General features: G+C 47.4%; 2 protein-coding genes across 2 annotated transcripts; one reads left to right on the top strand and one right to left on the bottom strand.

Moving 5' to 3' along the window:
- Window positions 1-13,260: 13,260 nt before the first annotated feature.
- Window positions 13,261-15,926, top strand: LOC123159630 (pre-mRNA-splicing factor syf2). The gene is made up of 6 exons (XM_044577445.1): window positions 13,261-13,523; window positions 13,621-13,865; window positions 13,952-14,130; window positions 14,225-14,465; window positions 15,250-15,386; window positions 15,494-15,926. Exons 2-6 carry the CDS (start codon window positions 13,634-13,636, stop codon window positions 15,719-15,721), a joined length of 1,017 nt encoding a protein of 338 aa, XP_044433380.1. The 5' UTR covers window positions 13,261-13,523; window positions 13,621-13,633; the 3' UTR covers window positions 15,722-15,926.
- A 6,699-nt stretch (window positions 15,927-22,625) lies between these two features.
- Window positions 22,626-24,569, bottom strand: LOC123159168 (F-box/kelch-repeat protein SKIP25). The gene has a single exon (XM_044576998.1). The coding sequence runs from the start codon at window positions 24,152-24,154 to the stop codon at window positions 22,907-22,909; it is 1,248 nt and encodes a 415-aa protein (XP_044432933.1). The 5' UTR covers window positions 24,155-24,569; the 3' UTR covers window positions 22,626-22,906.
- Between the last annotated feature and the right edge of the window lie 1,490 nt (window positions 24,570-26,059).

Genomic DNA, 26,059 nt, shown 5'->3' with positions numbered 1-26,059 from the left:
CTCCTCTCTTGGTTAATGGGACTATTTTAACTCTAGAACATGTGATGCAAAGGCTTGAAATTATTGAAAATAAAGTTGCCACTGTTGAGTTGATTGAAAATTTGGATAAAAAGATCCATAACCAAATTACCCAATATGGATCTAGGGTTGGAGTTAATTTGAAATTTTTTAAAGAGAAAGAACCTATAGTTAACGAAAGAATAGATCTAGATTCGCCGAGAATCGGTAAACTTGAGGATATTATTACCAACTTAGGGTCTTCCTTTTCATCCATGAAAAATACTCCAACTCCTCCTACCAAAATTGCCAAACTTATTTATGTTCCTAAAAATAAGGGCGAATCTTCTAGTAAGGAAAATGCGGATCTCAAATCAATAAGTGTTCATCCCAATTGTCTCTCTATCATAAAGGAACCTTTTGCTACAAATGAATTTCTTGATTTCTTGCCTAGGAGTTTAATCATTGCTAGAAAGAAAGTCAAATTACCTTATGAATCTATTAGGTGTGCCACTTATGAATTGAATGCCAAAGATGGCAATACTTAGATCTATTCTGCTTTTATGCCTAGCTAGGGGCGTTAAACGATAGCACTTGTTGGGAGGCAACCCAATTTTATTTTTGTTTCTTTCTTTTTGATTATGTTTAGTAATAAATAATTCATCTAGCTTCTGTTTAGATGCATTTTTATGTTTTAATTAGTGTTTGTGCCAAGTAGAACCTATAGGATAACCTACGGTGATAGTTAATTTGATTCTGCTAAAAAACAGAAACTTTTGCACGCACGAGAATAATTTTAATAAATCACAGAAACGTGCTTTTCGTTGATTCTTTTTTCAGTAGATCAATAGACAAATTGCCCAGGACTTCCTATTTTGGTAGGATTTTTAGAGTTCCAGAAGTATTCTAAAGTTACAGATTGCTACAGACTATTCTGTTTTTGACAGATTCTGTTTTTCGTGTGTTGTTTGCTTATTTTGATGTATCTATGGCTAGTATCGGGGGGTATGAACCATAGAGAAGTTGGAATGCAGTAGGTTTAACATCAATATAAATAAATAATGACTTCATTACAGTACCTTATGTGGTGGTTTTTCTTTCTTGCACTAACAGAGCTTATGAAATTTCCTGTTGAGTTTTGTGTTGTGAAATTTTCAAGTTTTGGGTAAAGATTTGATGGACTATGGAATAAGGAGTGGCAAGTGCCCAAGCTTGGGATGCCCATGGAACCCCAAGATATTCAAGGACAACCAAAAGCCTAAGCTTGGGGATGCCCCGGAAGGCATCCCCTCTTTCATCTTCGTCTATCGGTAACTTTACTTGGAGTTATATTTTTATTCGCCACATGATATGTGTTTTGCTTGAAGCGTCTTGTATGATATGAGTCTTTTCTTTTTAGTTTACCACAATAATCCTTGCTGTACACACCTTTTGGGAGAGACACACTTGATTTGGAATTTATTATAATACTCTATGTGCTTCACTTATATCTTTTGAGCTAGATAATTTTGCTCTAGTGCTTCACTTATATCTTTTAGAGCACGGCGGTGGTTTAATTTTGTAGAAATTGTTGATCTCTCATGCTTCACTTATACCATTTTGAGAGTCTTTTAGAACAGTATGGTATTTGCTATGGTTATAATTTTGTCCTAGAATGATGGGCATCCAAGTTGGGTATAATAAAAACTATCATAGAAAGTGAATTGGATGCTATGATCAATTTGATGCTTGATAATTGTTTTGAGATATGAGGATGGCGATATTAGAGTCATGCTAGTGGAGTAATTATGAATTTGAGGAATACTTGTGTTGAAGTTTGTGATTCCCGTCGCATGCACGTATGGTGAACCGCTTTGTGATGAAGTTGGAGCATAATTTATTTATTGATTGTCTTCCTTATGAGTGGCGGTCGGGGACGAGCGATGGTCTTTTCCTACCAATCTATCCCCCTAGGAGCATGCGCGTAGTACTTTGTTTTCAATGACTTGTAGATTTTTGCAAAAAGTATATGAGTTCTTTATGACTAATGTTGAGTCCATGGATTATACACACTCTCACCCTTCCACCATTGTTAGCCTCTCTTGTGCCACGCGGCTTTCGCCGGTACCATACACCCACCATATACCTTCCTCAAAACAGCCACCATACCTACCTATTATGGCATTTCCATAGCCATTCCAAGATATATTGCCATGCAACTTTCCACCGTTCTGTTTATTATGACATGCTCCATCATTGTCATATTGCTTTTGCATGATCATGTAGTTGACATCGTATTTGTGGCAAAGTCACCTTGATAATTTTTCATACATGTCGCTCTTGATTCATTGCATATCCCAGTACACCACCAGAGGCATTCACGTAGAGTCATATTTTGTTCTAAGTATTGAGTTGTAATCCTTGAGTTGTAAGTAAATAAAAGTGCGATGATCTTCATTATTAGAGCATTGTCCCAAGTGACGAAAGGATGATGGAGACTATGATTCCCCCACAAGTCGGGATGAGACTTCAGACTTTATAAAAATAAAAGAGGCCAAAGAAACCCAAATAAAAAAAATAAAAGAGGCCAAAGAAGCCCACCAAAGAAAAAAAAGAAAAGAAAAAGAAAAAGAAAAGAAAAAAGAAAAAAATGAGAGAAAAAGAGAGAAGGGACGATGTTACTATCTTTTTTTCCACACTTGTGCTTCAAAGTAGCACCATAATCTTCATGATAGAGAGTCTCCTATGTTGTCACTTTCATATACTAGTGGGAATTTTTCATTATAGAACTTGGCTTGTATATTCCCATGATGGGCTTCCTCAAAATGCCCTAGGTCTTCGTGAGCAAGCAAGTTGGATGCACACCCACTTAGTTTCTTTTGTTGAGCTTTCATACACTTATAACTCTAGTGCATCCGTTGCATGGCAATCCCTACTCACTCACATTGATATCTATTAATGTGCATCTCCATAGCCCGTTGATACACCTAGTTGATGTGAGACTATCTTCCCTTTTTTTGTCTTCTCCACAACCACCATTCTGTTCCACATATAGTGCTATGTCCATGGCTCATGCTCATGTATTGTGTGAAAGTTGAAAAAGTTTGAGAATACTAAAGTATGAACCAATTGCTTGGCTTGTCATTGGGGTTGTGCATGATTAAATACTTTGTGTGATGAAGATAGAGCATAGCCAGACTATATGATTTTGTAGGGATAGCTTTCTTTAGCCATGTTATTTTGAGAAGACATGATTGCTTTATTAGTATGCTTGAAGTATTATTACTCTTATGTCAATATGAACTTTTATTTTGAATCATTTGGATCTGAACATTCATGCCACAATAAAGAAAATTACATTGAGAATTATGCTAGGTAGCATTCCACATCAAAAATTCTGTTTTTATCATTTACCTACTCGAGGATGAGCAAGAATTAAGCTTGGGGATGCTTGATACGTCTCCAACATATCTATAATTTTTGATGGTTCCATGCTATTATATTACCCGTTTTGGATGTTTATGGGCTTTACTTTACACTTTTATATCATTTTTCGGACTAACCTACTAACCGGAGGCCCAGCCCGAATTGTTGTTTTTTTGCCTATTTCAGCGTTTCGAAGAAAAGGAATATCAAGCGGAGTCCAAGCGGAATAAAACCTTCAGGAGCGATCTTTTTGGAACAAACGTAATCCAGGAGATTTGGAGTGGACGTCAAGAAGTAGCCGAGGCGGCCACGAGGCAGGAGGGCGCGCCCTAGGGGGGTAGGCGCGCCCCCACCCTCGTGGGCCCCTCGTGGCTCCCCTGACCTACCTCCTTCGCCTATATATACTCCCGTACCCTGAAAACATCCAGGAGCACCACGAAAAACTATTTCCACCGCCGCAACCTTCTGTATCCGCGAGATCCCATCTTGGAGCCTTCGTCGGCGCTCCACCGGAGGGGGACTCGACCACGGAGGGCCTCTACATATCTCCAAGGCCTCTCCTATGAGTTGTGAGTAGTTTACCACAGACCTTCGGGTCCATAGTTATTAGCTAGATGGATTCTTCTCTCTCTTTGAATCTCAATACAAAGCTCTCCTCGATCTTCTTGGAGATCTATTCGATGTAACTCTTTTTGCGGTGTGTTTATCGAGATCCGATGAATTGTGGGTTTATGATCAAGTTTATCTATGAGAAATAATTGAATCTCCTCTGAATTATTTTATGCGTGATTGGTTATCTTTGCAAGTCTCTTCGAATTATCAGTTTGGTTTGGCCTACTAGATTGATATTTCTTGCAATGGGAGAAGTGCTTAGCTTTGGGTTCAATCTTGCGGTGTCCTTTCCCAATGACAGCAGGGGCAGCAAGGCACATATTGTATTGTTGCCATCGAGGATAAAAAGATGGGGTTTGTATCATATTGTTTGAGTTTATCCTTCTACATCATGTCATCTTGCTTAATGCGTTACTCTGTTCTTATGAACTTAATACTTTAGATGCAACCAGGAGTCAGTCGATGTGTGGAGTAATAGTAGTAGATGCATAATCATTTCGATCTACTTGTTGCAAACGTGATGCCTATATACATGATCATGCCTAGATATTCTCATAACTATGCACTTTTATATCAATTGCTCGACAGTAATTTGTTCACCCACCGTAATACTTATGCTATCTTGAGAGAAGCCACTAGTGAAACCTATGGCCCCCGGGTCTATCTTTTATCATATAAGTTTCCAATCTACTTTTAGTTGCAATCTTTACTTTCCAATCTATATCATAAAAATACCAAAAATATTTATCTTATCTTATTATCTCTATCAGATCTCACTTTTGCAAGTTTCCGTGAAGGGATTGACAACCCCTTTATCGCGTTGGTTGCGAGGTTCTTGTTTGTTTGTGTAGGTACGAGAGACTTTTGAGGAGCCTCCTACTAGATTGATACCTTGGTTCTCAAAAACTGAGGAAAATAATTATGCTACTTTGCTGCATCACCCTTTCCTCTTCAAGGGGAAACCAACGCAGTGCTCAAGAGGTAGCAACAGGGCAGGCGCGCGAGACCGCCAACTAGAGCACGACGCGGATCGTGCCCGATTTGACAACCGGGCGAAGGTGTCGGTGAAGTCCACACCTGCACGCTGTCGAAATTCACGAACCACCCACCGAGCCTTGTAGCGCTTGAGAGAACCATCCGGGCGAGTCTTGTGGTGGAACACCCGCTTGTCGGTCATGATGTTGGCACGAGGGGGCGCGGAACAAGATGCCATGTGCGGTTGCACTGCAGAGCATTGAACTCCTCCTACATCGCTGTGAGCTAGTGGGGATCCCGAAGGGCAGCGCGAGCAGAGGCGGGGATGGGTGACGGTGTCGTCGTTGTGGCAGCGCACACATACTCATCAGAAGAGTAGCGCGTGCTCAGGGGATGGGTGAAGAACACCAGCCCGAGCACGGGTCGTCACGTCGAGAGGCGGGGCAGCGGCAGCGGCGGAGGGGCACGCGGCGTCGCTGGGGGCCGCGGCAGTAGACAAGCCAAAGGCAGTGTCCGAGCCGGCAGCAGGGGTGGCGACGGGCGAGGTGGAAGTCGAGCCTGTCGTCGGGGTGGTGGTGCCAACTGGGGTAGAGGGCGGGGTGGCCGCCGTGGCACCGGGGTGGAGAATCCAGTCGGGCTCAACCCCTGAGGAGGGAGCCGGAGACCCGGGGGTTCGGTCAGACTCAACCTTGGGGGAGGGAGTCAAGACCCGGGTGGCGACAGAAGGCGCCGGGAGGGAAGCAAGGGGCGAGGGTTCGGCGCCTCAAGGGCCGCAGCCGGAGAAACCTGAAAAAAAGGAAACATCATATCAACAAAATACACATGCCTCGAGGTGTACACACAATGAGTGACAGGATCATAGCACCGGTAACCTTTGGTGTTAGAGAGATAGCCAAGAAAGACGCATGGAACGGACGTGGTGTGAGTTTGTGTGGCGTATTGGACGCGGTGCTAGGGTAACAAAGACACCCAAAGATGCGGAGACCATCATAGGACGGTGGTGTACCGAAGAGAAGGTGGTGAGGGGCATAGTTCCACCGAGGGCGTCACAGACAAATGTTGACTAGAAGAGTGGCGGTTGCGAGAGCGTGGGGCCAAAACCGAGGGGGCACGTTAGAGTGAAAATAGTACCGTGCGAACACAGTCATTAAGAGTGCGGAGGATACGTTCGGTGCAGACATTCTGCTGTGAGGTGTAAGGGCAAGTTAGACGGAAGGTAGTGCCGTGAGAGGCGAGAAGTGTGCGAAGAGCGACGTTGTCAAACTCTTTTCCGTATCTGTTTGGAGTGCAAGTATTGTGCGACCGAACTGGGTGGTGACATAGGAGTAAAAGGCGATGAGTGTATCTAAAGCATCAGATTTACGACGAAGAGGAAAAGTCCACACAGAATGAGAATAATCATCTAAAATCACCAAGTAGTATAGATAGCCCGTGTTACTCACAATGGGAGACGTCCAAACATCACTATGAAGTAGTTGAAACAAAAAAGTGGAAACTGTAGTAGATGCACTAAAGGGAGGACGAATGTGCTTGCCCAAACGACAAGCCTCACAAGTATGCTCGTCGAGCTTATTACATGAGAAAGAAAAACTCCTAAGAATCTGACGCAAAACGACGGGGTTGGGGTGGCCCAAGCGAGCATGCCAAAGGTTGACACCGACGGCGAGGGCGATGGGTGTGGAGGTGGAGGTGCCGGCGTGCACGGGATAGAGCTTGTCAGGGCTATCACATCGGTGAAGCACCATCCGGGTATGGGCGTCCTTCACAGAAAAACCAACGCCGTCAAATCCAACAATAAGTGGATTCTCACGAGTAAGATGACGAATGGAAACTAAGCTAGTGACTAAGTCCGGTGAGGCAAGGACATTAGACATAGTGATAGGTGTGGAACTACAAGGAAAACTAGCACTACCAACATGAGTGATAAGTAAAGAAGAACCGTTGCCAACGGTGATACAGGTGGGAGTGTTAACTGGAGTGCAAGAGGATAGGTTACCAGGATGAGATGTCATGTGTGCAGTAGCACCTGAGTCCATGTACCAGTCGCCTCCACCGCCAAAGTTGCTCGGTGACGGGGCAGAGTGGAGGGCGTCCAGGAGGGCACGGTCGCACAGTGCAGGTACCAGCGGTGGTGGCTGACCTCCATTAGGGCGGCGCCTGAGCGGGCGCGCCGTAGCCACCGAGGGGTGGTGGTGTAAGCGGAGCACCGTACGACTGGGTAGGGGGTGCCGATGAATGACTGGTGGCCTGTGGGGCGGGGACCAAGGAGACCCGGTGCAGGCGCCCGCGGGACGGGCATGTGATAGGCGTGGATGACGCCCGTCCACGGGTTCTGCCCGACGGCCCACGGTGGAGGAGCCTGCTGATGGTGCCCCTCCCCACACCTTGTGCCTGCTGCTGCGGCCGCTGCTAGCAGCGGCCCCTGCCGCCCCGCCGAATGCGCCGGCCCCTGTCACCTTGTGGCTGCTGGGAAGGCGCGGGGGGTGCGGGCGGCAGCGGGAAGTAGCTGGCGGGCGCAGGTGACGCGGACCGACGAGGCGTGGCTGGTAGAGCAGGACCGCCGCGGGTGGTGCCGACGGTGAGGCTGGTGTGCCGGACCCGCTGCTTCAGCTTCGCCATCCGGCACTCCTCAAGTTTGAGGTACGCAACGACACGCTGAAAAGTAGGCTGCGGCAGCAGGGTGAGGTTGGACGCCGCATTGCCGAAGTCCTCATTAAGGCCGGCGGTGAGGGTGCTCAACATGAGGTCATCAGAGACCTTAGCGCAGATGTCGCGAAACTCGTCGGCGAGCATCTTGAGCCTCATGCAGTACTCATCGATGGTGGGGTTGTCCTGGTGACAGCCAAAGAACTCCTGTTGCAAGAAAACAAGGCGCTGAAGTTTGTTGTCGGTGAAGAGCGCGTTGATCTTGGCCCACACGGCGCAGGCATCGTCGTCCTCAGCGATATCCGTGTGGAAGATGTCCTTCGAGACGGTCTGGTAGAACCAACGGATGATTGTGGCCTCAATGGCGGGTCACTCCGGATCGCCCCGCATGTACTCGCTGTCCACGGAACCGTCGATGTGCTCGGTGAGATTGTACTCGCGGAAAATGAGGTTGAAGTAGGTCTTCCACGCGTAGTACGACGTGCTGGAGCTGTCGATACGGATAGGGACCCGGGCCTCGATATTGAGGTCACGGATGGCGGCGACGGAGGGCTCGGGGCTGGCGAAGGGGTTCGACGAGCGGGTCGTGGAGGAGCCCGGAGAAAACATGGTTGCAGATAGGGTTAGGCTTTTGGGAGGAGGAGGAGGTAGCAGCGGGGAGGCGGCTGCGGGAGGGGCAGCGGGCGGCATGCGGCGGAGGAAGGCGCGACTGAGGAGGGCGGCGCGGCTGAGGGGCGAAAGTGGCGCACGAGGAGGCGGCGACGCGGGTGGAGGAGGGGCGTGGTAGGGTGCGGCAGCGGTGAGTGCGGCGGCGACGGCCCGCGCGAGGGGGCGCGGTGGCGGCGACGACGAACCCTAGGTTTGGACCGAAAATGATGATACCATGTAGACGGACAAGTTTGCAATACAATAATCATTATATTGATGGGGTGCTGGTGCACATATATATAAGTAGAGGGTAGGCCTCAACCTTAACTATACATGACTAGGAGGTGGGCCACAACACATAATACATGCAACACAAAATATAAACTCAACGGTCCCGAAGGGGCTCCAGCTCGAATCGGTGCTTGTAGTTGGTGCATAAGAGGGCGGCGGTGCTCCTGGCATGAGGAGGCTCTGGACCACGAAGACGACTGCCGCACGCCAACGGCAGCGGGGTGCATGCGTATTTTGGAGAGGGGCGACGCGGGGAGGAAGGGGAAAGGGGGTTAGGGTTTCGACCGAGGGGTGCGGGGGCAGCCTTATGCTTCATGTGAGCCGGGGGTGGTCAACATGTGTCATGTCACGATTATGGCTAGTGGATGGCCACCACGCCTTCCCTGCCTCCTATAGCGAGGAAGGAGAAGGCTGGTTGTGGGCTGAGCCGCAATGTGGCTGCATAGAGCCCAGTGGCACAGTAGGCCTTTGCTCTTTTTCTTTTTCTGTTTTTTTCTTGTTTTACATTTTAATTTCACACTAAATGAACTTAGTTGACTATGAAACTTGGCCCATAAATATTAGGTAATGTTTTGAGCTAGCCCAGCAATTTTCAATTTATTTTGAAATGTTTAAGTATTTTTTTAAAATTTAATTAGCTCAAACTAATGCTGTTGGTCCTGTTTAAAATAGGTTAAGGGCATTTAAATATTTCAAATGATGTTGGTTCTTACATGAAAATTATTTGGTGAATATTTGCAACCCAACCAACATTTTTTTGTTTTATTGTTTGAAGAAATAATAAATTGACTTGCAATTTAAATTTGAATTTGATTTGAGTCAATATATTGAATGCCTAGCAAGAGTATGAACATCTAAATTTGACTTTCTAGAGTCACGAACGAAAGTAGATGAAATAAAGAGGGTCTTCCATAAACTAATCTCCTTAATGACTCCACCATAATCTTCACACGCTCCTTCATGAATGCGTTTGATCACTCTTGCGCAATCAGATGCCACCATCATTGTGTTGAACGCCAAGATCCTCCATGACTGACAGAGCCTCTCTACATGCTATTGCTTCCAAACTAGGTGGATCCATCATTCTCTAATAACAAATGACGACAATCCCATATAGGCACCCAAGTGATCCATGTACACTGCTGCGCCTGTACCAGAACCATCTTTACCTACTAAATAAAGCACACATTGATTATGTCGGGTTTAACGCGTGCGGAGTTTTTTTTTTAGAAAAGTCTCTGTGATCGGTTCGGTCATGGGCCGCTAAAAATGTTGGACCTCACGATCTGCCCTCCCCTCCCTTCCGGCTACAACAAACACAATTTGTGCTAAAAAACCGCATTCAAATTAATAGCCCCACCTCGCCACTTTACATCAAACCCTTGCAATTTATATACGTTCGAAATTGCGAGAAGCAACAAGCTAACAGAAATAAGGTGAGATACGACCAATACAAAAAGTGAGGCGCATGAATAAGATTCAGAATATATTGGTGCCACCATGGATGGGTGCCCAACCATCCTAAAGAAGAGGATTGAGCCGATCTGAAGATTCAGAAGTTGATGAGAGAGAGAGGGAGAGTACAGAGATGGACTAGCTACCAGGAGCCCATACGCCGCGCCGCGACCGGGCCGACGAACGCGACGTCTCCAATAACTACTGCGGGCCGAGCTCCTGCCGCGCCGCGACCGGGCGGACGAACGCGACGTCTCCAATCACTGCTGCGGGCCGAGCTCCTGCCCCTTCCCATGGGTCGGGCATGATCGCTAGCTCGGCCTTTGCTAGGCAGGCCGGTTTTGGGAACCTTCTAGAGGTGCCCAGCCGGTTTTTTCTGGTTTTGGGAAACTTCTAGAAGGTTCCTAATCCGGGTTTTTTTCTTGCTCTATTTTTTCGCTTTTCCAGTTTTTTTCTTTTCTCGCCTTTTTCACTTTTCTGTTTATTTTTCTTTTGTTTCTATTTCGTTTTTTCACTTTCCCTTTTTTTCTTTTATCATTTCCAATTCTATTGTTTTCTTCAATTTATTATTATTATTTAAAAAACATTGTGTTTTACTGTTTGTTCATAAATCCCAAAATTGTTCAGAATTTGAATCCCACAAAATGTTCCTGTTTTTCGAATTTTGTTCACGTATTAAAAATTGTTCGAGCATTTCAAAAAATGTTCAGGTTTCAAAATTGTTCAATGGGTTTTCAAATTTTCAAGAAATGATCACTTTTTTCAAAATTTGTTTGCTTTTATAATAAAAAATTGAAAATATGTTCACATTGTTAAATAAATGTTTGCATGATCAAAAAAGTGTTCACAATTGGAAAATACGTTTTGAATTCGAAAAATGTAAAAAAAAAAATGTTCGTTTTCTAAAGAATATAGAATTTCAAAATTTGTTTGCAATGTTCAAAAAATGTTCGCGATGTTCACTTTTTTCTGAATTTTGTACACAAATTCAAGATATGTTCAGGAGTTTTCTAAAAATACTGGTGGTTTTAAAGTTTTGAATCCCAAAAAATGTTCCTGTTTTTCAAATTTTGTTCACGGGTGAAAAATTGTTTGAGAATTTCAAAAAAATTCACGTTTCCAAATTGCTCAAGGGGTTTCCAAAATTTCAAGAAATTATCATTTTTTTAAAAATTTGTTCGCTTTTACAAAAAGGAAAATTGAAATTTCGTTCGCATTGTTAAAAAAATGTTCGCATGTTCAAAATAGTGTTCTCAATTGGAAAATATGTTCGGGATTTGAATAATGTGAACAATTTCAAAATTGTTCTTTTTCTAAACAATATTGAATTTCAAAGTTTGTTCAAAAAATGTTGGAACTTTGTAACATGTGTTCACGATTTTATTCGAACATATCTTTGTAACATTTTGCCAGAATTCAACACCTTTTAGAAATTCCAAGACATGTTCGAATAAAATCAAAGGTGTTGAATTCTGGCAAAATGGCTAGTTCTTAGATATTAGCGCTGGAAATTAGTCACTTAGGATTATTAGGTCAGATGGCCATTGGGAGCACTTCATTATGGCGAGGTCTAGAGTTCAATTCCCTCTGTGGCTTGTTATTTTCCTTATTTTTGCTACAGTACCAGCGTGGCTTTCCATCTTGCTTTTTTTTGAGACAATCTCGCGAAACTTTATTAACCCGTCACAATGTTTACAGGGACGAAATGAAGATCTCCCAGCTGGCCTAACCACACATAGCGGCCAACCGCGAGGGAGAGAGAATGTTTCGCTAGATTGTGAGCTTCATAGTTTGAGCTCCTAAATTCATGACCTATGTTGCAAGTTTAAAAACTAGAAGAGTGTTCCAATATCTCCCGAAGGACAGCTCCATAAGTAGCTAGCTTGCCATCTTGCTTGATATAGCCAACACCCGCACCCGCACCCGCACCCATCTGCCATGGGCCGGCCCACTCGCTGCGCATCCCCTTTGTTGTGAAGCGACGTCCTTTTGCCGCAAAGTGCGGCGTATAGGAGCTCCCGGCAAGTGGGCCACGGCTGGCTGTGCTGCGCTGCTCCTCTATGTACTTTGTCTTTCCCTTTTTCATTTGGACATACAGAAAGAAGTAAAAGAGAAGCACATGTAGTTTGGAAAAGATTTTTGAAGTGACAAAAATCCTCCTAGATTAATTTATATGTGCTTAATCCAGGTACATGGTGTCTGTTGATGATGGAAGAATTTGAATTCAAACCCATTAGAATTTAATTCAAATGGGTTAGAACTAAAGAGTTGGATTTAAGGTTTCCCAGTAATGAACACTAGATTCAAGAGGACGAATCTGTCAAGAAGCATGGCCGACCGCGAGTGGCCACCAAGACCACCACACCATGCACACATGCCACCATCTGCGTCAGCAATTGCCGACGGCTATGAGTGTGCGCATGAACATGAACATATGCTGATGGCGATGCGAGCCGAGCTGAACACAGACAAGAACAATATAAAACTCGCGGACGCTCACAAAACTGCCTCATGCGGATGAGAAAATTAACTACACTTTTGAAGGTTTTTTCTCTTACTGGAAAATAGTGCAAACAATCAAAACATCTTTCCAAAAAATAAAATTAGTTGCAAAAATTCTATACATATATGCTCTACATGAAAAAAAAGTAGATATTTGAGTTTTAGTTTTATTTTTGCCACAAACATATTCATATTTCGAGTATAGTGACCAAGGAAGATCATGTAAATAAATAAGACTTCATTTTATAAAATTAAATAAACTAATAATGAGATTCTAAATACTGCTAGATTTTAAAAATAAGACTTCATTTTATAAAATTAAAACAATGAGATTTTAAATACTCCTACGAAAAAATGAATAAACTAACAACGAGATTTTAAAAGTAAGACTTCATTTTATAATTTAAATAAACTAACAATGAGATTTTAAACTCCCCTAGATTTCAAAAACTTTTTTCTCCCGTTGCAACGCACGGGCCCTTTTGCTTGTGCAATACTGATGCATCCACATTGATTTTGAAACTTCCGACCATAGCTGGCTCTCCTTTTTTTAGTATATAAGTTTTTTTAAGTGAATTTGAGTATATAAGTGAACAAAAATTATCTTTTTTTAGGGCAATGAACAAAAAAAAATCAACCTGTTCCAAAACTGCACGAAGCGTGATTCTCCCGGCCCAGCCCGTGGCACAGTGCAGCCCACTCGTTGTCGGTGTTTCTTCTCCCCGGTTGCCACGCGGGCGACGGCCCAAATCGTCCACCACCAGCCAGCCATTACTACCGTCTCGCTTCACCAGGCGAACCTCTAGGGTTCGTCACGATCCCCGTCGCCGCCCGCCGGATTCGATCGTCGGCAAGCCCCGCCGGATTCCCGACCGACGCCGGTGCTGCCGCCACTACTCCTCCCTCCCTCCCGTAATCCGACTCTCCGCCTCCGTATCCACCAGGCGCAGCCCCCGTCGACCCGCAGCAGATCCGCCGCCTCGAATCCCAAGGTACGGGCTCGAAATCAACCTCTGATGGACTCGAGCTGCTAGCTCGTTTCGTGAAATTCGTGCCGACCTAATCTAGGGTTCCATCGAAAATCCGCAGACGCGCGAGCTCGATGGGGAAGTCGGAGCCGGAGTGCGTCAACTCGTCGAACCCGGCCCACGAGTGCAACGACTACTGCCTCAACAAGATCGCCGAGGCCAAGCGCCGCCTCCTCGAAGAGCTCCCCGACTCGTGGAAGGGCCCCCCGGAGGACCGCACCGTGCACCCTGACTGCATCAACGCCTCCAACCCCTATCATGGCTGCTCCGAGTACTGCTTTAAGAAGATTGCCGACGCCAACGCAGGTATGGTCTTGCCTTTCAGTTTGTATTTTCGAACTCAACCAGAGCCGTCTGTGTACTTACAGTCTATTTGATTGACTTCTTGTTAGCCGCGGAGCGCGGGGAGTCAGAGAAGCCTGCTGGAGGTTCTGGCAAATCAGGAGTCGCTCCAGAGCAGGCTGATGGTGATGACGATTCTGGGCGGCAGGAGGACGCTGCCGCCGCGGATGAAGGTTACCCGCAGATGACAGAAAAGCAGAAGAAGTTGTTTGAGCTGCAGCTTAAGATGGTATGATGAACATCTGCGCCCTTCAGTTAACTAATTCAGCTGGTGCATCCGCGGTCTAGGATGTTTATCTCCTTCTTGTTCCGTGTGCTGCCAGAACGAAGCTAGGAAGGCGAATCAGCAGGCGATGGTTGCGGAGAAGAAGAGGATGGAGCCTCGTGGCGAGAGCAGAGGCGTATCTAAGGAGAAGTGGTTGGAAGACAGGAAAAAGAAGATTGGGAAGCTGCTTGATTCGAATGGCCTGGATATGTCAAAGTCTTACATGCTGGATACACAGGATATGGCAGAAGCAAAATACAAGAAGTGGGAGAAGGAACCTGCACCACATGGCTGGGATGGTGAGCTCATCTCCTAGCTTCATTTATTTTATTTTATCAGTGTGTAGTGATGGCTCACAGCTTCAGTAAATATATCTCCAAATCTATACTCTTTAAACTCCTGTGTTGCTATTGACCTATCTTATGATCAACTCGTTGTGCATATTTGAACACAATTTTGACTTGGTATGTTTCATTTTGATAATCACCCAGCTGTTTGTTACTAATCTTTGAGGCTTTGTTCTTTCTAAGCTTGCTAATGGGAAAATTCAAGAAACATTATCTGATACTACATGATTGCAAACTTATCCAATGTCCGGCGCAGTTCTATTCTCTTCTGCATTTATGTTGCAGTATATAATGTTTTTTACTTGGATAAACTTTTGGATGACCTCCCAGCTGTGTTTCGCTGACCTTTGAACCTTTGTTCCATCTAAGTTAGAGAATGGAAAACTTAAGGAACTTTACTATTACACTTTAACCAATGGTTGTTTTAGTTTATCCCGCATTTAATCAGTGAAGGCATAAATTTAATTTTTGTTTTTTGGAACTAACAGGTACTGTGAGTGCTGAGTTGTATGATTCTTGATAAAGTTGAGATTAGTATGTTCTACTAAATTAATTCAGAAGCTGTCTAGACCGTTACTTCTAACTTACCATTTTCAATAATTGTATAAAAGAAATGTAACATTTTTATTTGATAGTATCTTCTATGAAGCTGTATAGACAATTAAATACAAGGCATGTAACTTCTTTTTATTTAGAATCTCTTGTATGTATATGAATAAGGTGTTTCTGCTTGCAGTTTTCAACCAGAAAACCTTGTATGATGCATACAAGAAGAGGACCAAAAACATAGAAGTCGACATGGATGCATACAATAGAGCGAAAGAAACCGATCCTGAATTCTACCGTGAGGCTTCAAGTCTTCAATATGGGAAGGTACTGCCGTCGCACCAACTTCTATGTAATCTTGTATCTATTGTCCTTCTAGTAAGGGCCCCAAAGTCCTTGGCTGTTATTGATGCCTTACCTTCTGCACTGCACAGGTGTCTAGGGTGGCGGAACCAAACATCGACAGAATGGTCAATGAGCTCAAGGAGCGGGACGAGAAGCGGAAGGCGTTCAGCAGGAGGCGCAAGTTCAACGAAGACAAGGACGTTGACTCGATCAACGACCGGAATGAGCACTTCAACAAGAAGATCGAGAGGGCCTTTGGCAAATACACGCTCGAGATCAAGAACAACTTGGAAAGAGGGACCGCCTTGCCAGACTAATGTTCTGGCGATTGGAGTCGTCCACTCAACTGGGGGTGCTGTTTCCCCCCTGGTTTCTTTGCTTGTAACCTGTGTTCAGAATTTATTTTCTGATGAAGTGTAAGAAAGTGAAACCTGGATGTAATGTAATGATGATGCTGTGACTGATAACATGTACAAACAGTTCTGTATCCAAAGTGAGCGTTTGGCTCCAATCTTGCCATTACTAAACATTGTTTTTTGCATATTGCTAACATACTCACATATATCATCTTAAATTACATGAAAGATACATTCATATCTTTTTCCTGTACCTGTGAAACGCCTTGTTTCAAGTATGAAGTGCATGTTTTGATTCTTTCCCTTTTTTGTGTCGTTTGGCTATGAATTTTGCCACCTCCCTGGCGTTCTTGTTGACCTGTGATGTTGTACACTTCTAAGAGTTCAGCTTCCATGAAGGCCTGCACATTTCTATGCCAAACCATGGGAAAGCACCTGTTCAGAGGACGCTGCGAAGGATGAAGGCCACGGAGCACAGCCCAAGCATAATGAGTTCAAGAACAACCTGGAAAGAAAGTGAGTGTTAGCAATATGTGTTAAAAGAAGTTACCAGCTGTTGCTTTAGTTCTGATGTGTCTTTTATAAAGAAAGAAAGTGACCACATGAGGGGGTATGCTAGTAGTTATTGTCTTCTTTGGGCTAGGTTAGATGGAGTAGATGGGTCGAGGTGCCAAGAAATGTTGCCACTTACATAAAAATATGTGTTGTGTTGTATTAACGAGCTGCTCGTGAAACTCGTTAGCTTGCTCACTAAACTCGTTAATGAGCTGAAATTTATGCTTGGCTCTGTTCATTAGGAAACGAACTACGAGCTTAACAAGCCTAGATACCGAGTGTTCATTAAGCTTGAGCGACGAGCTTTTGCTCGAGCCCTAAAGGTCGCCAAGCTCACGAAATTCCAACGCTTGAGTCAAAATGTGTGAATTGTGATGGTGTCCCAACTTCCAACTAACCTGACTGTACTTGCTGAATGACCCTGCCCTCTTTCTGGAGAGCCTGCTCCTGGGTTGCGCCGACTACTTTCTGAATTCATGTGTGTTTTGTGCGTGGGACGTCGTTGTTTGGAAGGAAGAAAGCTCCTGCTTAGGCTTTATCAGCCGCGGTCCTTGTCATTTCAGATCCTGTGGTGTAAAGGTGTACTTAGTTTTAGATACATGTCATCAAAATGAATAAAAGGAAACGTATTTAGACGTATTTTAGTTTTAGATACATCTCTTTTTGTCCATTTTGATGACAAGTATTTTCGGACGGAGGGAGCAGTAGTTATCAGAAATGGACATTCGACAGTGTCATTGATGTCATGCGCAAGGTTGGCAGTGGAGAGCTTCTCCCAGAGGTCGGCAAAACTGTACCCGTACTCGCATCATCTTCTACTCTTCCTCTGCAACTTCTTCCCGTATCGGCTGTAAGTGCAGATCCCTCTTGCCGCTGCACGGCAACACTTGTGCAAGGGCTGTCTGCATTTTGGGATCATCGACCAGGCCCAGGTAATTCTAATGCTTCACCGTGCGCCAACATCCAACTAACCAGATCAACTGTGCTGTACTTGCCGAACGAACTGTGACTGTTCATCGCTGACGCCGACCCATGTCGGCTCGCTTTCCTCTTATGGAGCATCCGTGGCCACGCTTCATTCCTACTCCACCTCCGAATCCACATGCGCGCTGCCTGGACGTCGTTGTTTCGTTTGGAAGGAAGAAGTATGCATACTGACCGACTGTATCAGGCGTGGTCCTTGTCGTTGGAGATTAAAGGTGTGAAGGCGTAGTTATTAGCACGGCAATGTTGATGCAGGTTCTGTCTGTCGCTGATGATTGGACTGGACTGGAGCAAGGTCTCCTTGTAGCACAGGATTGGAGAGGCAGCGTGTGTTGATGGTTTCTTCAGCTCGGCACGGGGCTGCTCCTGCTCGTCGGTGCTGCTGTCACGGCAGCTACAGCCTACAGCAATGGTTTTTTGCTGTGGAAATACAGTCACACGCGCCTAAGGCCTAACCAACCGCACCGATGAGCAGAGCAGTTGATGGAAAGGGAAGCATGCACCTGCAGTCTTGTTTCATTGCCTTTTAGGAGCAGGAGGTTAGCCGGTGACGGCATCGATCCACCAACACCCGGCCGTTAATGGAGGCTGAGCAGGGCAAGCCTTTTCGCTGTTGTAACTGAGTGCCTCTCAGGCTCAGACAAAACACTTTTCTTGAAAAGGACAAAAGACACTAATCAAGCAGTTTAATGAATTCATTAACCCAAAGACACTAATCAAGCAGTTTAATGCATGAATTCATTAACTCAAAGGCACTAATCAAGCAGTTTAATGAATTCATTAACCCAAAGGCGGAACAAAAGCCTCCTCTCTACTACCCTATTTTATCTTGACATAGAGCCTATCCACATCACCACTATGCCACATCGGCACCAAGTTAATTCTTCTAGCCATCCGATTTAAGGCATGCGGTTAGGTTCCTGTGGCAACGATGACGGGGTGCAAACAATATCGGAGACGTGGCATTGGTTGGGGAGTCGGCTTTTCTCCGGCGTGCCCGTCAAATGGCCTCGGCTGTTTGTTGTTGTGAAGTCGGAACTGCAGTGGAGGGGCCTGGTGTCGTACGCCCGTTCGGTGATCTTCCATGGCTCCGACTTGCCTAGTTCTCCTTCGTAGTTTCTCCATCGAAGTCGGAGCTATGTGGTCTTTGTCGCGGGTGGATGGCAATCCGTCATGAGAGTGTAGTGATGATCTGTAGTCAATAGGGTTTTTTTGTGAGTCAATTACATCGGTGGTGCTAGAACTAGGCGCAAACCGTCACTTTACTTGTAAGACTTGTGGCCTACGTCGAAGTTGTGCAAAAACTTGGCTTGGGCGTGCAAATATGATGCTAATCACGTTTGTAGACGCCGGGACTGGTGACAAGGCAAGCCAGCGTGGCTTAGGGCCCATCGTCGGTGACTGCATGGTGAAGGGGGACGAGTGGCGCACTCTTTTTGCCAAAAAAACCTTGGCTTTTTTATTTTTGCTCTCAGGTGTACAGTAATTTATATGTGTGGCATCGGATGGGTCCCATCTGTCAAGGAAAAATCACAAAAATTATAATAAAATTAGAAATAGCACAGCGTGGGATTCAAACCAAGGAGCAAGGTTTAAACAACATGCGCAGCTAGCCAGCAGAACAAAACTAACTTCAAGACATTTAAGCATACGCAAATTTATATCTTTTAGCGAAGTAATGTAAGTAGACTAAAAAGAAGAGCTAAGAAACGTAAATTAAGAAATTTAATCTAGAAAAAAGTTTACGACCGTGGGGTCTCATGTCTTTACAATTTATATGTCTATATTAGAACATGTGGGCTGCAATTTATGTCAGTTTTTTTTTCATTTTCCGAAATTTGTAAAAGAATAATATGTAAATTCTACTCACTCCGATCCGAAATAAGTGTCACGGTTTCGAATTAAGATTTATTCAAACTTAGTTCAAAGCTGCGACGCTTATTATTGAATGAACGGAGTAATAAATAAAAGAAACTAGACAAAAGTGACCACCTATCAATTTTTTTAGAAAATAATCAAATTAAATTATGAATTATTTGTAAACAATTAAAAGTGTTTGCATATTAAATAAAGTATTATTGTCATTTTTGAAAATACAAATATTTAAACAAATTATCATAGAATTTTAGAAAAAACATGTTTTTAATAAAATTTCATGTTTTATATAAAACTGATCATGCTTTAATTTCTTTTATGTTGTTTCAAAAGTGTTCATGCATTTCAGTAAATTTGTGTGTTTTCGAAAAAAAATATGTTTTTTAAATAAATATAGATATATGTCTGGAAAACAATATGAGCCTAGTGTACCCTCAGACTGCAGATTCTCAAATCAATACATATATACAATTATAATTTAGTTTTTTAATTTGAGAAAAGAAAAAGGAAAAATAACATGTTTTAAATGAGGCGCACTAACTGTAGTCTGTTTTAGCCCAGCAGGCATTGTGTTGTAGACATAAGGATTGAGATCCTCTCTAGCCATCAAAGTTCCATTGTTTGTATTGGTATGTCGTCTTGCCGGTATCTCTTAGGTCGCTGGTTCAACTATCCTACGGCTGTATCATTTTTTCCCGAATTAAATTGTTTAGTTTATGTTATTTAGCCAAAAGATATATAGGTTTAATATCCATGCAGAACATCAAATTTTATCTTGGTATGTTGGCTAGCCATGCGCGCCTCTTAGAGCATCTATGCCCGAGCGCCTCAAACGTAGGGGCTGCCCACCCGGTCACTAACCGCTCACGAAAATCTGATCCAAACGGACGTCTCAAACGGGCATCAAACGTCCGGGTTGACCGACACCCTTCATATTTTAGCCCAAATATGTGACGGATATGAGGCGGTCCGGGCGCGTCCAGCACGTCATCCTGGCCCACCCGACCCCACAAATATCCTCATCCGGAGAACCTTAGACACCAGTCAATATGAACTCCATTTCACTCTCCTCTTTGTCCACTCCACTTCCGATCCCCTCCCCTCCGATCCGATAACCGGCGACGGAAGCAGCCGTGGCTCCTATTCAGAATCCGACGGCTCGAACATCGACGTGGAGTAGGTGGCCCTCCGCATCGCATTGAGGAGGTCACTGCTCGAGCAAGGCGGCCCCGGTAGCGGCGGATGTTCTTCCTCAACGCCGCGCAGCTTCGGCAGCTCGGCTCCGCCAGGTACGTGGCCCACCTCCACCACCCTCTTGTCAAGAAGTGGTACCCGGCCACCGCTGGGTCCTCCTGCCCGCGCCAGGGCCGGTGCGCACGAGGATGCCCAAATCCGAGGCACGTGCAGCCCAGCGTGAGTGGCAACGGGTGAGGGAGAGGGGGGAATCGATGTCCCGGCTCCATTAACGCGCCGGTCGATCCTGAGGTCGCACTCCTTGCGTCGGTCCTCCGCCGCTCTCTGACGACGGCAGAGACAGATGCGCCGCGTGTCTGCCGCAAGAATGCCAAGGTGCCCCGACTCACCATCGAGTTGTTGGAGCGTGAGGCAAACAATGAGGCGGCGGCGAAGGGGAAGGCGGCTCGCCATGCGAAGGAGCAGGACCGCCTGCCCCGCAGGCTGTTGGGAATGTGGTGCATCTCTGACTCCGACATGACGGACGGCTCCACCTCCAGCTCCAGCTCCGATGACGATGCACCTCAGCACACTGAGGCCTACAGCCGCGCCGACGACCGCAAGGGCAAGGGGACGGCGAGGAAATGGTGATTTCCTCCGCCCTTCCCCATTCTGTTCATATTTAACTAAGTTCTAAGTTGTTTATAATATGGATTTGTTGATGAACTATGCTCGTTTTGTCCGGCGATGCAATGTTGATCCAATGAACTAGGATGTTTTACATAGCGTTGCATGGATTGTATGGTTTTGAGGGTTCGGATATGAGGAACGCGGGTTTGGAAGCCAACAAATGATGCATGTCCGGTCAGTGCTCCCGGACGCGCCCGAGCGCGTTCGTGGGCGTTTGAGGGCCTGGATTTGCAACCTGCGGTTGTAGATGCTCTTAGACCAAGGGCACTAGTTCGAATCCCACCGCGGCCTATTTTTCATTCTCTTATAGATTTATGATGTTTCGCTGACAAGTTGGATCCACCCGATGCCATACAAGCAAATTGATGTACACTTGACAGTGGCCTTTAGGTGAGAAAAAATAATATCCGAGCGGTTTTTGGTGAAAAAACACGTCACCCACCCCCTTCACCAGGCAGTCACTGACGGTGGGCCCTAAGCCACCCTGACTTGCCTGGTCATCGGCCCCGTGCCCCGGCATATACGAACACGATTAGCACCGCATTTGCATGTCGAAAGCAAGTTTTTGCACCATTCTGATGCACACCACAAATTCTAGCATTAAAGTGATTATTTCCACCAAATTCTAGCATCACCGGTGTAATTGACTCTTTGTTTATCTTCGGATTCACCCCATATTGTTCCACACAGCTCTTAAGGTGACCTCAGGCATGACCGAACCCGCGCAGCACTCGGCGTCGCGGTCGCGGTCGCGGCGGCCGTCCCAATTAACGCGGAACCTTTTCGGCCAGCAGCCAAACCTTTTGGGAATTCGCCCGGCCCAAACTGTCCCGTCGCCGATAACCGGACGATATGATGGCCTCCCTCCCGACCCACATGCGCGCGTCTCCGACGGGTTGGGCAAAGAGCGGTCGCCGTCTCTCTCCGGCCGGCCATTCACTCGCCGTCGCCCCCGCCCCGTCCCTCTCGCCGGCCTTTTCCCCGAACCCTTTTCACCCCCGTTACTTGGCCCCGAGGGAAAAGGCGCCAACAGCACCGGAAAAATGCCCGCATTGATTGGACCCGCGAGATCCTGCCGCGGGCATACGCCACCTTTCGAGTCCCTCGCCGTTTGGAGACTAGCGGCCGGCCGGCCCGTGGAGAGAAGAATCGTCCGCGGCGGACATGAAAGGAACGGGAATATGCAAAGCTGGTGTGTGATCTTGGGCACGAGTGTTCATTGAGGAGGTAACGGCGTGCATGGGCCGTGTTATTATGGGTGGATTAATGGGTTCGATGGGACGTGGCGATGGCGGCGGGTGTGGCCGGGGAATCAAACCGGAAAGCTGTGGAGTGGCGGCGATCCCGCTGTGCGGCCAAGGCCGGGCGGAGAAAATATCTAGTACCAGGTTTGCGTGGCGGGACTTCTCCGGCGACCGCGCGCCACCGGATGTCGGGAAAGCGCCGGCTCGAAGCGGAACAGGGTACCAGCATTGGGTTTAACGGATCTGTCCTGGGTTTAACAGAAAATTAGCAGTCTAACTCATTCAGTTCCCTTCCAAGTGTATGTGCTGGAGTAGTATCTCTGAAAGAAAAGGAACCGGAAAAAAAATCTCGAATCCTGCTTTTGCTATATGGACAGAGAGGACCAGAGGATCAGTACAGAAGAACGCAAGAATCAAAAACTGGAAATCTAGCGTCTACCCCTCGAAAATCAAAATCTCGAAATCCACTCCTAAAATGAACATGTACTACGACATAGGAGTACTGCACAAGGCGGTGCCGATGCGGATTCGCCGCAGCAAGAAGAGAAGACGAACCAAAGGGAGAGCCTTTTGTTTTTCTAGTTTGTTTGTACTTTGTACAGTGGCGGGAAAGGAGGGAGGAAGCCTACTCGGGGCGCGTCATCCTGGGCAGCACGTGCAGCGACACCACCCGCCGCCCGGCCGGCGCCTCCACCTCCCACATGCGCGGCGGCGCCGGCGTCGTGGAGCCCCTCATCCTCCCCTTGGGCGTCACGTCCACGACCACCACCTTCGCGCCGCCGTCGGCCACTACGCACACCCTTCCGCCGCCCGCGGCCATCTCCGCCGCGCCCTTGAGCCGCCCCGCCTCCGCGACCGTCGTCCACCGGTCGGATCCCCAGTCGTAGGCGTTGAGCGCGCCGCGCTCCTCGTCCACGACGAAGATCGTGTCGCCGCTGTCCGGGGACGCCGCGGCGGGGCCCTTCCACCCGGCTAGCATGCCGGGCGGCATGTCTTCCCACCGCCCGGCCACGAGGTCGAACACCGCGCCCTCCTTGGCGCCGCTGCCGCGTAGGTTGACCATGCAGACCTTCCCGCCCGAGCACACGGCCTCGGCCGCGTCCCGGCTGAACCGCCCGTCCCGCAGCGGCGGGAGCGGCTCCCACGGCGCGGACGGCGTGGCGGGGTCCCACGTCGCCCCGGAGCGCGCGACGGCGAGGTCGTAGCCGGCGCCCACGCCGCCCGCGACGAACACGCGCCCCCGCGCCGCGCCCGCCGCACACCACCTGCGCGGGGCGAGCGGGACCCGCGGGCCGACCTGCCATCGCGGCCCGGGCGCGGCGGCCGGGTCGAAGACGAGCGGGCGGCACAGCGCCGGGTGGAGCGACTGCGTGGACCCCGCGACGAGGACGAGCTGCCCCGCCGCGGCCACGGACTGGAGCGGCAGCCGGCGGGAGAGGAACGACGGGTGGCAGAGCGTCGGGGGCGGCGACGGCATAGGCGGCGCCGGCAGACAGTCCCACCGCGCGGCGATCGGGTCGTAGGCCGCGAAGGACGCCCCGCCGTTGCCGGCGTCCTCAAGCAGTGCGTACAGGGACAAGAACGGCGGGAACGACAGCGCGTAGAGGAGGCGGCGCCACGGGCGGCAGACGGCGTGCATCAGGCGCGGCGGGAGCGTCGAGAGGCAGAGCTGCGCGAGGTGGTCGGGCAGCCCCGGGAGCAGCGGCTGCGACTGCGACTGCGACGTCGTCGTCGCCGCGTCGGCAGCAGCGGCAGCCTCGTCGTGCCTTTCCATGGGCGCCGGCGCCGCCGCGCGGAGCCGCTTGGCCTCGCGACAGGAAGCGGAGGAGGAGGGGTTGCTGCAGGGGCGCTTGGCCAGCGCGGGTGCAGCCATGGCCGCGGAGGCGAGAGGCGCTACTAGTAGCAGGCCGCTGGCCGCGCCTTCTTGCTTGTGCGAGCACGGCGACCCTACACTAAACTATGCCGGGTGCGTGCGTGTGCATGCGCTGGGCGTTGTGGGCGGCAATTAATCCGGAAAGGCGCGGGGCAGCGGCAGAGGAGGAAGAGGGACACGGCTATCCCATATGGGGGTGGAGGATGATGATGCTCGCTCGCGCTGCTGCTGCTGTGCGGTGGTATATGCAGTGCGGTTGCGTGGTGCTGTGGCGTGGGAGACTGGCAGCCAACAAGCAGCAGGCGGGCGCCGGCACGGCCGGGTGTCGGGTCGGCGGTCTGTTGTCTGGCTTGCCGGCCGCGAATTCCTGAGGCTGCAGGACAAGGCCGGCCTTTTCGCGGTTTTTTTTACGTGGTAATACGTGTCTCATTCATACGTGACTTGTACTTTGTTTTTTATGGCCTTTTCGCGGTTGCCTGCCGCCTACCTACGGTCCACGCGGTGGCTGGCGACAGTACGTACGTACACGGCCCGTGCTCCATGTACTATATTTTTTTATGCAGAAAAAAGTACTAGTCGTGCTGCGTTGGGATCATGTAACGATAGATCTGTTTGAAACGGTAAACGAAAAGGATCATGAAATGAATTTTATATGATTAGGAATTTCTAAAGAAAACTTTCATTCCACCAAAACTTATTAGTGGATGTGTTTATTTGTGTGTATTGATGTTGGCTATGTGCATTCTAAATTTCTAGTTATGTAGAGGTCGGATGTGTGTTTATTGTGTTTGTATATCCTTATGCTTCATTGCTAGTTAATAAAATCCATCTTTTATTAAAAAATATCTTATTAATGGATTACCCTAAGAAATATCTTAGGTAGATATTTTTCCATGTGATATGGAATACTCTTTCATCTAAACTCCCGTAGTATTCTAATTTTATAGAATAATACTACAAGAGGACGTGTCATTTAATCATGTGTTTTTTCTATTACCATGTTTTGAGAAAGTTGTGAATCAAAGAAGTCCTAGGTACATGTGCTACCGTTGTTGGTTAAGGGCATTTCCAACGCGGATCATCATTCCGCGAGTAAATGTTTAGATCGAACGATTCTGGCACATTTAACCATCCAGCGCAGCTCATCAAATCCGTCTGGGGGATTCCGCCACGTCGGACTTTGACACCCCCGCCTCACCCGAAGACCTCGTTTTTTGGTACATCCCTCCTCATGTGGTTGTATCCACGCTCCCGAAGGCCGACATGGATGTCGTACCACCCCAGACGCCGCCCAGGCTTTGTCGAACCTCCGCTGCTCCACCCAGGCGCTTGCCTGCCTTGGCCTACACCTTCGTATCCAGATCTGTCCACCGACCAAGTCCCCTCTGCCACTGTCGACGCCATCCACGTCCGACACTACGCTGAACAATTGTTCGGCAAATGCCATAGGAAAAAAAGACGTTCACGTTGTTTACTTTGAAGAAAACACGGTGGATTTAAATGAGGAGTACTTCTACGCCGTGTTCATGGATTCGTATTCATCAGATGAGGATGAAACAACGAGGATGAGGGCGATTTTGAGAGAAACGAAGAATGCCGAGGAGCATGTTCTCAACTACATTCAATAAAGGGGTACCGAGTGTTGAATCGAAACAGGGTAGATGCGCATATGATGTTGTGCGACGACTACTCTATCCCCGATGCGCTATCGAGCCATATTTTTGACGTAATTTCGGATATGGCACATTTGTTCGGACGCACCTAGCAAGGTGTCAGGGCATATGATGATTACTTAAAGTTGAAGAACGATGTCATTGGCCGCATTGGGTTCTCTAGTTAATAGAATTGCACGACTGGCATGAGGATGCTTGCCCTTGCGAAGGATATCGATCGGTCCTCGTCATG

Source organism: Triticum aestivum, chromosome 7B (genome assembly GCF_018294505.1).
Source record: "Triticum aestivum cultivar Chinese Spring chromosome 7B, IWGSC CS RefSeq v2.1, whole genome shotgun sequence".
NCBI lineage: Eukaryota > Viridiplantae > Streptophyta > Magnoliopsida > Poales > Poaceae > Triticum > Triticum aestivum.
The sequence above is the reverse complement of the archived record's forward strand: the minus strand, read 5'-3'. Positions and strand labels throughout refer to the sequence as shown.

Bases quoted from the DNA above. Each gene is read 5' to 3' on its own strand.
- LOC123159630 (XM_044577445.1), top strand. From the start codon at position 13,634: ATGGGGAAGTCGGAGCCGGAGTGCGTCAACTCGTCGAACCCGGCCCAC. The intron at 14,131-14,224 runs GTATGATGAACA...GTGTGCTGCCAG, and splicing joins TTGAGCTGCAGCTTAAGATG to AACGAAGCTAGGAAGGCGAA. The intron at 15,387-15,493 runs GTACTGCCGTCG...TGCACTGCACAG, and splicing joins CAAGTCTTCAATATGGGAAG to GTGTCTAGGGTGGCGGAACC.
- LOC123159168 (XM_044576998.1), bottom strand. From the start codon at position 24,154: ATGGCTGCACCCGCGCTGGCCAAGCGCCCCTGCAGCAACCCCTCCTCC.